The 13,221-nt window shown below is 41.7% G+C and overlaps 1 protein-coding gene across 1 annotated transcript in view; it reads left to right on the forward strand.

Annotated features, from left to right (window-relative positions):
* Positions 1-7,849: 7,849 nt before the first annotated feature.
* Positions 7,850-13,221, forward strand: part of LOC106588242 (putative ATP-dependent RNA helicase ddx6) — a 77,248-nt gene continuing 71,876 nt past the window's right edge. The window contains exons 1-5 of the mRNA XM_014177060.3: positions 7,850-8,264; positions 9,222-10,182; positions 10,364-10,427; positions 10,543-10,647; positions 11,041-11,170. Of these exons, the coding sequence (XP_014032535.1) occupies positions 9,995-10,182; positions 10,364-10,427; positions 10,543-10,647; positions 11,041-11,170 (487 nt within the window). The 5' untranslated portion in view covers positions 7,850-8,264; positions 9,222-9,994. The remainder of the gene's footprint in view (positions 8,265-9,221; positions 10,183-10,363; positions 10,428-10,542; positions 10,648-11,040; positions 11,171-13,221) is intronic.

Below are 13,221 nucleotides of genomic sequence, written 5' to 3' on the forward strand. Positions count from 1 at the left end.
CTCCGCAGTCTGTAGGGTCGTAGGGAGACCGGGCAAAGGAAGGAGACGGCAGGACTTGGAGAAACGGTCCACAACGACCAGGATTGTGGTGTTACCCTGTGAGGGGGGAGATCTGTGAGAAAATCTATCGACAGGTGAGACCATGGCCATTGTGGAATGGGTAAGGGGTGTAACTTACCTCTGTGCAGGTGCCTAGGAGCCTTACACTGAGTGCACACCGAGCAGGGGGAAACATAAACCCTCACGTCCTTGGCCAAGGTGGGCTACCAGTACTTCCCACTCAAACAGCGCACTGTCCGACCAATACTGGATGACCAGAGGAGGGTGACGTGTGAGCCCAATAGATCAGCCGGTCACGGACAGCAGACGGAACGTACAGACGCCCAGCGGGACACTGGAGGGGAGCGGGCTCTGCAAATAACTCCCATACTACCGGTGCCACCAGGCAGGAGGCCGGGAGTATGGGGGTGGGATCCATGGGCCGCTCCTCTGTGTTATACAGCTGGGACAGTGCGTCTGCCTTGACATTCTGGGAACCTGGTCTGTATGAAAGGGTGAAAACAAAACGGGCCTTGACAACAGCCAACAGCTCCCAGTCCCCCACATCATAGTTTCGCTCCACCGGGCTGAGCTTCTTCGAGAAGAAGGCACAGGGGCGGAGCTTCATTGGCGTACCCGAGCGCTGAGAGAGCACGGCTCCTATCCCAGCCAGGGCTCTCACAGGGTGGTTGCGAGAGTGCTCGGGGAGGTGTTTAGGGGTTTCCGTTGGTGCTACTATGGTGGAAGGTCCAGATCAGGTCTCCACTGTACGCATTCCCCCCGAATATTCCGATTTGGCTCTCGCCTTCTCCAAAAAGAAGGTGAGCAAACTGCAGCGATAGTGGTTGATCAGGGCCCTGTCGTTCCATCCCGCGCCGGCGGCCAGGGTCCGAAAGTCCATCGCGAACTCCTCGGCGCTCCTCGTCCTCTGCCTCAGATGGAAGAGACGTTCACCCGCCGCTCTACCCTCTGGCGGGAGGTCGAAGACTGAAATCCTGGAAATGGTCCAGCGCTACATCTCCTTCTCCCCACACGGCGTTGGCCCACTCCAGGGCTTCTCCGAGAGGCACGAGACGAGGGCGGACACCCTCTCTCATGACCCGAAGGAGCCAGGTGGATGGTTGCCAGGTATAGATCCAGCTGCAGCGTGCAGCCGTTCCATCGTACTCCCGGGGAAGGGCGAGACGAATCCCACTGGGACCGGGTGCAGGGGGGCGAGTAGTGGAGACCCCAGTTGTGCTGGTGGGGGAATGTAAACCAGGTGTGCGGGAAAACAAGACAAAAGAAATGGAAAATGAAAGGTGGATCGGCGATGGCTAGAAGACCGGTGAGGTCGACCGCTGAACGCCGCCCGAACAAGGAGAGGAACCAACTTCGGCAGGAGTCGTGACAGCTTCACGCTTTTTACTCCCTTAATTTTTCCTTCTCCGTCTTCTCCAATCTTTAATAATAAATAGTACACTACTAGATAAAATACTTTGGTTAACAGATTCCCATTGCTTGCCTCATTTTTGTATTTTATCTCAAAAACATTGTTTAGAATAAGAAATTGGCAGGCTCTGTAATCATATCTTTACCTTTCCTCCTCTCTTTCTTTCACTCTTCTTCCTATCCAGTCTTCCTCCTCTCCATTCTCTAACAGAAAACATGATGCTAATTTTATCCATGAAATTTCAAAATATATTTTAAAACTAATTATTATAATGCCAAACCATTAAAATTGTAATCTTCAAATAAATATTCTCATAATTAATTGTGTATTAATATTTTCAAAAGAGCCCGTCCACTGCATGTTAATGTTTTTTTAACTTACAGTCGTGGCCAAAAGTTTTGAGAATGACACAAATATACATTTTCAATAAGTCTGCTGCCTCAGTTTGTATGATGATAATTTGCATATACTCAAGAATGTTATGAAGAGTGATCGGATTAATTGCAATTATTTGCAAACTCCTTCTTTGCCATGCAAATGAAAAGAATCCCCCAAAAACATTTCCACTGCATTTCAGCCCTGCCACAAAAGGACCAGCCGACATCATGTCAGTAAAAAAAAAAGAAAAAAATGTGATTCTCTCGTCAATACAGGTGTGAGTGTTGACGAGGACAAGGCTGGAGATCACTCTGTCATGCTGATTGAGTTCGAATAACAGACTGGAAGCTTCAAAAGGAGGGTGGTGCTTGGAATCATTTTTCTTCCTCTGTCAATCATGGTTACCTGCAAGGAAACACGTGGCGTCATCATTGCTTTGCACAAAAAGGGCTTCACAGGCAAGGATATTGCTGCCAGTAAGATTGCACCTAAATCAACCATTTATCGGATCATCAAGAACTTCAAGGAGAGTGGTTCAATTATTGTGAAGAAGGCTTCAGGGCGCCCAAAAAAGTCCAACAAGTGCCAGGACCGTCTCCTAAAGTTGATTCAGCTGTGGGATCGGGGCATCACCAGTACAGAGCTTGCTCAGGAATGGCAGCAGGCAGGTGTGAGTGCATCTGCATGCACAGTGAGGCAAACACTTTTGGAGGATGGCCTGGTGTCAAGAAGGGCAGCAAAGAATCCACTTCTCTCCAAGAAAAACATCAGGGACAGACTGATATTCTGCAAAAGGTACAGGGATTGGACTGCTGAGGACTGGGGTAAAGTCATTTTCTCTGATGAATCCCCTTTCCGATTGTTTGGGGCATTCGGAAAAAAAAACTTGTCCGGAGAAGACAAGGTGAGTACCACCATCAGTCCTGTGTCATGCCAACAGTAAAGCATCCTGAGACCATTCATGTTTGGGGTTGCTTCTCAGCCAAGGGAGTGGTCTCACTCACAATTTTGCCTAAGAACACAGCCATGAATAAAGAATGGTACCAACACATCCTCCGAGAGCAACTTCTCCCAACCATCCAGGAACAGTTTGGTGACGAACAATGCCTTTTCCAGCATGATGGAGCACCTTGTCATAAGGCAAAAGTGATAACTAAGTGACTTGGGGAACAAAACATCAATATTTTGGGTCCATGGCCAGGAAACTTTCCAGACCTTAATCCCATTAATTATTGCTGGTTTTTGGATAGACTACTAATGCCATGTTTTAGTCCGCTGGTGAAAGCGAGTCATGCTCATTGGTCTATATCGGGCTGTGAGGGACGCAGTGGGACATTTGCAGTAGTCTGAATAGTTGAATCGGAAACAATCTTTGATAATATCTGATTACTGTTGCTGGGTTTTATAGTTTAGGTAACACCAGTGAATTTGAGCAGGAAGTTAATGTATTCTAACATTATAATCTGTTTCCATTACGTGGAACAGTGTCCGGTCATTAAAGTGGATTGCAGTTAGTTTTGATTATTACACTGATGAGGCAACACCAACTTTTTGAAGTTTCTAGGTTTGTTAAACAAAAGGTTTATATTTTTACTAAATGAATGCAACAGGCTGAAATTATTAGATTACCGGAAAGGGTTTATGGGTTTGTTTATTGTTTATTTTATACGGTGTCGTTTCAACTTAATGGAACACTGTATTATCTGATGTGTCTTGAGTTGTATTCTTTCTTCCAAGACTGATGGAAGTCCACTACAGAATGTATGTTAAGGGAGACGTAGGAGACCACGTCTCAAACAACTTTTTAATAGATGCCTAGGATCAAATATCACTGATTCCTTACTCTGAGAAATTGACTACATTTGTGACAGAAAAAAGTATTACATTTCGAGGGGTAACAGGAACAATCTAATGTGAAACAGCTATTAAATATGTCGTTGGACATTGGTCTAGTAACGATACCAGGATAATTTTACATGGTTATGGAAAAGAGAGACCAGTCATATAATATGATATGGTAGTGAATTGTTAGACTCAGTGGCGAGATACAGTTGAAGTCGGGAAGTTTACATACACCTTAGCCAAATACATTTAAACTCTGTTTTTCACAATTCCTGACATTTAATCCCAGTAAAAATTCCCTGTCTTAGGGTAGTTAGGATCACCACTTTATTTTAAGAATGTGAAATGTCAGAATAACAGTAGAGAGAATGATTTATGTCAGCTTTTAATTCTTTCATCACATCCCCAGTGGGCCAGAAGTTTACATACACTCAATTAGTATTTGGTAGCATTGCCTTTAAATTGTTTAACTTGGGTCAAACGTTTTGGGTAGCCTTCCACAAGCTTCCCACAACAAGTTGGGTGAATTTTGGCCCATTCCTCCTGACAGAGCTGGTGTAACTGAGACAGGTTTGTAGGCCTCCTTGCTCGCACACGCTTTTTCAGTTCTGCCCACAAATGTTCTATAGGATTGAGGTCAGGGCTTTGTGATGGCCACTCCAGTATCTTGACTTGGTTGTCCTTAAGCCATTTTGTCATAACTTTGGAAGAATGCTTGGGGTCATTGTCCATTCGGAAGACCCATTTGCGACCAAGCTTTAACTTCCTGACTGATGTCTTGAGATGTTGTTTCAGTATATCAACATTCTTTTCCTGCCTCATGATGCCATCTATTTTGTGAAGTGCACCAGTCCCTCCTGCTGCAAAGCACCCCCACAACAGGATGCTGCCACCCCCGTGCTTCACGGTTGAGAGGGTGTTCTTCAGCTTGCAAGCTTCCCCCTTTTTCCTCCAAACATAATGACGGTCATTATGGCCAAACAGTTCTATTTTTGTTTCGTCAGACCAGAAGATATTTCTCCAAAAAGTATGATCTTTGTCCCCATGTGCAGATACAAACCGTAGTCTGGCTTTTTTATGGAGGTTTTGGAGCAGTGGCATCTTCTTTGCTGAGCGGCCTTTCAGGTTATGTCGATATAGGACTCGTTTTACTGTGGATATAGATACTTTGTACCTGTTTCCTCCAGCATCTTCACAAGGTCCTTTGCTGTTGTTCTGTGATTGATTTGCATTTTTCGCACCAAAGTACGTTCATCTCTAGGAGACATAACGCGTCTCCTTCCTGAGCGGTGTGACGGCTGCGTGGTCCCATGGTGTTTATACTTGCGTACTATTGTTTGTACAGATGAACGTGGTACCTTCAGGCATTTGGAAATCGTTCCCAAGGATGCACCAGACTTGTGGAGGTCTACAACTTTTTTTCTGAGGTCTTGGCTGATTTCTTTAGATTTTCCCATGATGTCAAGCAAAGAGGCACTGAGTTTGAAGGTAGGCCTTGAAATACATCCACAGGTACACCTCCAATTGACTCAAATGATGTCAATTAGCCTATCAGGAGCTTCTAAAGCCATGACATCATTTTCTTGAATTTTCCAAGCTGTTTAAAGGCACAGTCAACTTAGTTTATGTAAACTTCTGACCCACAGGAATTGTGATACAGTGAATTATAAGTGAAATAATCTGTCTGTAAACAATTGTTGTAAAAATGACTTGTGTCACGCACAAAGTAGATGTCTTAACTGACTTGCCAAAACTAGAGTTTGTTAACAAGAAATTTGTGGAGTGGTTGAAAAACGAGTTTTAATGACTCCAACCTAAGTGTATGTAAACTTCGACTTCAACTGTACATGTTGCCGTGTCAAAGGGTAGCGCATGCTAAATTAAGCACACATAACGTTGGGGTATATTAAAACAAACGATTTGAGGGAGTACAGTGGTCTTATTATTATTGTGTTTTGTTTGTAGTTTAAAACCTTTGGCTTGCTGATTATGATATTAGTATATTGAATGCTAAAGAAATGTACAGTTTCTGTAACAATCGTCGTATTGAGTGGACCAAAATGCAGCGGGTATGTGAATGCTCATCTTCTTATATATTAAGAGGATACAAAACACAAACAAAACATCGACGAAAAACAGTCCTGTAAGGTACTATGACTATACATGGAAACAACCACACACAAAACACAAGCTGAAAACCCCTACTTAAATATGGTCTCCAATTAGAGGCAACGAAGAACAGCTGCCTCCAATTGAAGGCCAAACCAAAACCCTGAACATAGAAATAGAACTAGAAATACAAACATAGAAATACATGACATAGAACAGTACCCAAAAATCCCAACAACACAAAACAAACACACCCCTGCCACGTCCTGACCATACTACAATAACAAAATGACCCCTTTACTGGTCAGGACTTGACAGTTTCTTTTCCTGTAGAATGGGGTATTCATTTGTTCTCTCTTTGGGAGAGCAGTGAGTGAAATTCTGCAGTGTAGTTAGTGTAAAGGTATCCAGATTAGGCCATAAACTACCAAATTAAATAAGGCCTGGACATTTTTGTTTGTTTTTGCCATATTGTTTGCAGGCACCCACACACAACACACTTGTTATGAATATTTGTATGTGTTTTTTAAATACTATGTCTGATTTATTGTGACTGTTCTATTTCATTTGGTTTAGTGGGTTTCCCATTTGTCAAGGTATCCTAAAGGGTACACACACACACACACACACACACACACACACACACACACACACACACACACACACACACACACACACACACACACACACACACACACACACACACACACACACACACACACACACACACACACAGAATTAATCTCCCACAAAACCCAGGTGGAAAAACCCCTACTTAAGTATGATCTCCAATTAGAGACAACAAGGACCAGCTGCCTGTAATTGGAGATCATACCAAACAAAACCAACATAGAAATGCAAAACTAGAAAATGAACATAGAAATAGAAAACATAGAAAAACACCCCCTGTCACGCCCTGACATACTCTACCATAGAAAATAACATCTTACTATGGTCAGGACGTTACACATGGTAGGAGTTGTGGTGGGGTTCAGGTGAGACATTGAAATTGGGACATTGTCATGGGCCATACACTTTGAACTGTGAAGCTATCTGAAGAAGAAAAATGAAGAAATGCCAGAAGATTACCGGGAAAGGGAGGGGGTTGGTCAATAGTGCCCGTAATTGATTTAGACTGAAATTGTTAGTTGGGGTATCAGGTTGATTGAGGAGGTTTACACACTGCTACATTTATAGTAATTTAGGCTAATAATGCATTGAGATAGTGATCTGTATTTATAACCCTGATGAGATAGTTAATTGGGTTAATTATAAGGTGAATATATTGTATGTTAATATAAATGTACATTCGCCCAGTGTTGATGTGTGTTACGTTGAGGGTGTTTATTTTGAGTGATAGATCCAATGTGAATCACTGAGCAATGTCATTCTACATTTTGGTAGGATAATTCGTTGGGTTTTAATTATGATTTGGAAGCTGAATGATTTTTAAGACTGACTGATTGATTTGAGTAAGTTTTAGTATGCTAATCGGAACAATTCATGTTTTATGAATTGATTGTTTTGATTGTTATTATGCTAATAGGGACATGGGTAAAGAAGTTGTGCACTATCAATGCAGTGCAGATGTAGAAGCATGGTGAGCTGTACTGCAGGGATGTAAGTCGTAGAAAATTGAGGTTGTGGTGGCAGCTGCAGAGAATTATTTGGGTGTGCGAGTCTTGGCATCAGAAGAGTTACAGGGTGTGTTAAGTGGTGATGTTCCATCCTTTCAGGTTATTGGCATGAGGTAGGACTAAATAGATTTAAATAGTGGAATAAGGTGGTGTTATTTTTATATTATTTTTTATTTTATTTTACGTTAAAAAAAAATTGTGTGTGAGTGTAGTGTTAGATGGTAGGGTATTTGTTTCTTTATTTTTCAAGCAAAGTACAAGGGTGTTGTACTCCAGTCTAGTAGGTGGCGGTAACGCAACATATTGGATGCCAACTGCCGTTAAACCTCATATAAGAAGAAGAAGAAGAAGAAGAAGAAGAAGATCAACAAGAACAACAACAACAACAACAGGGTAGGAGAGCCCTGGGATAGAGTCATGTCTTAAGTAGGATGTCGGAAATCGTGGCGAGTAGTGCGGATGTCAGATCATCTGATGACATGGAGTGGGAGGATGAGGTTCAAGGACCGGAATGAATGTAGAAGCAATGTGAAGGTTAAGTGCTGTAATTGGTGGTGTTAGGGATTTATTTGGTTTAGAATGTTATTTTCCTGGTAGTACATAATTGGGCAGATCATGATTGATCGACATTCCAGCACAGTAGGTGGCGGCATGCACTTTAAACGTTTGTTTGTGGACCGCCATGATATCATAGAAGAAGAAGGCGACGATGAAGAAGAGACCATGTTGAATTAGCGTTTTATTTGGAGTGAATTTAATCTAATAGTAACATAAGTAATTGATTTGCCGCAAACATTTATGATATATAACATCAAAGTAAGAGGAAGGTGAGTGCTTCGTGGAGTTATATTCAATTTGCATTATACAGATTTGATAAAGTCGACGTTAGCTTGTCAGCTAGATAATTTAGCCAGCCAGCTAACATTCAGACATGGAAAACGACAACCCAATGCACAAGCCATCCAAGTTAACTAATCTGACTAGCTAGTTTATAATAACCCTTTTCATCAGTGATGTAACGATACCTAGATAGCTTACTAAATGAGTATTTAAATTATTCAGATAGCTAGCTAACGTAACTTACTAGCCGACTTGCATGTTTATGTCAAAGCTATAAGTGGCTAACGTCATTAGATAGCTAGTAATATAAGTTAACTGGCTTACTAAATATCTTCCTCTCGAGTTGGCAAGATGAATGGCCTTTTGTAGCATCAAATCGCTATTAGTTAGGTTTGAATCACTTTTTGCAGTTGGCACAATTGAGGTAAGTTAGCTAACAACTGACTGAAAACATTAGCTGGCTTTTTACCTTTATTTGGCCGATAAGGACATCCGTGTTGTTAGTTAATGTTAGCTAGCTAAAGACAGTGGCGTGTTTGTTGTCCATATATTTGCAATTAACTTTCATTTAAGTTCAGGTGCTTCTAGCTAACGTTTGCTAATTTCCTCAAAGTAACTTCAAACTGTGAACGTGATTACGACTATAAAGTAACTGAGTCCCACATTGTTGACATTATAGCCTAACGTTACTCTCCTGTTGCCTGGTCTCATACTGCATGCGCTTGTTGGAATATACTACAGACTGATCCACCAAGCCAACACTTGAAAAGCAATTTAACCTTGTGCCTGTTAGCCAAGTACATTTTTGACATGATGTAGTTGGGGATTTGAATAGAACATTTGGGCATCTATTCTACATTGTATTATATGGTTTTAAAGCAAGACTAGGGCTTATGTAGTATTCACTCTGACTTCTAAAATCAAATTCTCCTTCTTCCTGTCAGGTGGCACAGGTTTGAGTTGCTGCATATGAAATGAGCTGAATACACCCCCACTCTCACACACACAGCTACACACTTTGACAGAAGAGCTGAGAGAGGGGGGAGACTCACCTGGAGCAGAGGGGACAGACTGAAAGGAGCCCAAGGGGAGCTTAAAGCTGCGTTGCTTTTGGACTACAGTTACCCTTGTTTGATTTTCAACATCAGGAAACTACTTCAACACGTGGATGGACATATACAGACAGAGTGGAAAACAAATGTTGAACAATAAGGACCATATTATTTTGAAGAAATATTTGTACAAAGGACATCGATGTTGAGCAATTCAAATGGACTTGACGCAAAACAAGGAAATAAAAACATATAAATGTAACGTTTGAACAAAGATTATATTACAGATGCTATTCCCCCGCTTCAAATTGTCTTAGCAATTCTATTGCAGGAATTAAACGCCTTGATTCTTGTTCAAATATGTTCTATATTGTGTGCAGGTGCAGTATATTTATGCATTTGAATGCATATATCTCTTCATTTGGGAGAGCTCTTGTATAAATACTATTTTTTTTCACACGGCAGTAAACTCTGTTGAAGGGGACCGAACTGCACGTATATGTAAAAACTACAAATAGACTTCTGTTGAAAAAGCTTTAGACAAAAAACTAGATATTTGTTAATGCTTTATTAGACTCATCTACTTTTGAAGAGGCTTTTTAAGGGGGCAAAAAAACAGGGGTAGAAAATATTAATATTTTGAGAATAAAAACAAGAAAGCGAAAATGGCAGCTGCCAGAACAGAGAACCTTGGTCCTGTCGTCATGGGACTGAACAAGCAGAACGGGCAGCTTAGGGGGCCGCCTAAACTGGCTTCTCCCCAATCAGGACCCCTCGTCCTGGGCTCTCTGTCAGACGAGGCCACAGGTGCATCCCAGAAAGCGGGTGCTGCCCAGGAGGGAACTGGGATTAGGTACACATTTCTCTCTCACACCCCTGTTTCACCCAGTGACTGAAACAATTGTGTTCTGCTCATATAGTTTATTATACCTTCATACCAGGTTTTAGAAGTGATGACCCAGTAGATTTTGTTTTAGAAATCAGTAGTGACTGTGTGCAAGTGTTCTTTTAATTGCTCTCTTCTGCTCTGTCAGGTTTGGAGATGACTGGAAAAAGAGCCTACAGCTCCCTCCCAAAGACACCAGGGTCAGAACCTCTGTAAGTCATGGTACATTGCAGCATGCTTTTTCAAGAGCTCAAATGGATTTTCCTGGTGTCATTTTAATCAAGTCTGTTACTTCTGTTGTCTAACCTCTTTCTCGCTGTCTCCCAGGATGTAACGTCCACTAAGGGGAATGAGTTTGAGGACTACTGTCTGAAACGGGAGCTCCTGATGGGCATCTTTGAGATGGGCTGGGAGAAGCCCTCCCCTATCCAGGTACGACACTCACTGGGAGCGGAGCATCTCTGCCCAAAGATCACCTGTTGAAACTGGGGGATTCCCTTGCTGTAAATTGGCTCCTGATTCTGATGCCTATAACCTATAAAGATGCTCCAGAACTTTAGTATAATTTCAATCAGTAGTTTTGAAAGTGGTGCTCGAGCCAAAATGGGTCCCTTTTTTTTTTGTGTTTACTATGTCATCCATTTCGTGTGATATGTTACCTCCCAAAAAAATGTGTACAATATGTTGCAAATTTGTTGAGCTTAAGATCCCGGACTGCGTCTGAGTTATAACTGAAGTCTTTGGACTTAGCTTTTGTAGTTTGTCATAGTTATAGTTAGATCTTTTTTGATAAAATTCCATAAAACCAGAGTTTGTCACTTTCAGGAGGAGAGCATTCCCATAGCCCTGTCAGGACGAGACATCCTGGCCCGAGCCAAGAATGGAACAGGGAAGAGTGGGGCCTACCTCATCCCCATGCTGGAGAGAATAGACCTGAAGAAGGACTATATACAGGGTGAGTCAAGGCTCTTCACATTACTCTTTCTCTCCTTTTATACTCGACTGGTCTCTACTACAACAATAGGAAACGTTTGTAATGGTCTTATGTCATTCACAGTGCTTTATTAAAGTGTTTATTAAAAAGTGACTACTGAAAAGGTATTCAAGTTATGTTTCATCTAATATGTTTAAGCAGGAATGCGTGATTCAAGATATTTTGATGTAGAACCTAATCCAATTATTGTCATGCATTTTGGGTTGACAATTAGGCTATTGTTACATTTTACTGTTAAAATATAGATGAATTTGTGTGCACTAATTATAGGCATGTTTTATTTGGGTCCAATTCACCACATGAGTAAGTGTAAACTCAAAACACATTAGCTAGATAGCTAACTTAATATAATACCTGGTAGTATAATAATATAATATACTGGTAGTAGCCATATTAAGCTTAACAGTACATTTTAATGTCCTAAAAATAACTTTGCAGTCGTAGCCTACTACCCAATCAGGCCCATGCTCTCGTAATGGCCAATGTGCATTTCGCACACACCATATCCCAAAGCTATATCAAATATCTTGGTGGTAAAATAGTTATTATAGAGCTAAAAATTGAGAGTTGAAAAATAAAAAATATACCTACAGAAATCGGAAAACCTCCTCTCTTCAACTGTTACAAGTATATTTTCCTGCAATTGTAGTTTTAAATGTTATACAATCAAAATGTATTTTTTTCCCCTAGAGCAAAGTGGGAGAGGTAGGGAGAGTGGGTTGATCATCACAGCAGCGGGCCCCAGGGAAACAGGCAGAGCGTCAGGGCAGACACTGTCATTACAGGAATCATGAGCATAATGCACTTACTGCTTGACCTGTTTGAAAGAGGTGACCTTGTAGAATGGGCAGCTCTCACCGACCAATAAGACATTTACAGTAACTGTCTAGTGAACCTAACTTCAAAAGTTCGTATTCTGTTAAGTCATACCCAGATAGTGTTGTTGACTCATCCTGTATTCATATTTGTGGCCAAAGCATACATTGGAGAGAAACAAATACTTATACAAGTTTGAGGAGATTTTATTTTTTATTAAACAGACAGTTTCAAAAATGCTTGCTATTTCTTCATGGAGTATCATGGCTCCCAAGTGGCTCAGCGGTCTAAGACACTGCATCTCAGTGCTAGAGGCAGGTTCGATTCCAGGCTGAACTGCCCGTGATTGGGAGTACCATAGAGTGGCGCACAATTGGCCCAGTGTCGTCCGGGGTAGGCCGTCATTGTAAATGATCATTTGTTCTTAACTGACTTGCCTAGTTAAATAAAATAAATAAATGTCATACTCCTGAGGAGGATGAGCTGGCCAATCAGCAGGATACTTGTATTATTACTTTTTTATGACTTGGGGTATGATCAAATCAAATTTATTTATATAGGCCTTCTTACATCAGCTGATATCTCAAAGTGCTGTACAGAAACCCAGCCTAAAACCCCAAACAGCAAGCAATGCAGGTGTAGAAACACGGTGGCTAGGAAAAACTCCCTAGAAAGGCCAAAACCTAGGAAGAAACCTAGAGAGGAACCAGGCTATGAGGGGTGGCCAGTCCTCTTCTGGCTGTGCCGGGTGGAGATTATAACAGCACATGGCCTAGATGTTCAAATGTTCATAAATGACCAGCATGGTCAAATAATAATAATCACAGTAGTTGTCGAGGGTGCAACTGACACAAGAGTAAGTGTCAGTTGGATTTTCATAGCCGATCTTTGAGAGTATCTCTACCGCTCCTGCTGTCTCTAGAGAGTTGAAAACAGCAGGTCTGGGACAGGTCGCACGTCCGGTGAATAGGTCAGGGTTCCAGCAGGTCTGGGACCATTCCAACACAGAAAATATTCTTTTCAACATACCTAATTACCATTGTAAGTAATTCTAGGTCATATTTCAATGAAATATGGGAGCACTGGACACAATGTTCCCTCAAAAGAATTTCAGCACTGAGCAAATTTCAGGTCTGCTGAGTGCAAACTTGTAACATTGCGAAAATTCTGTTCAACTTCAGCACGTGTTTACTGTG

Source organism: Salmo salar, chromosome 27, assembly GCF_965601325.2.
Source record: "Salmo salar chromosome 27, fSalSal1, whole genome shotgun sequence".
NCBI lineage: Eukaryota > Metazoa > Chordata > Actinopteri > Salmoniformes > Salmonidae > Salmo > Salmo salar.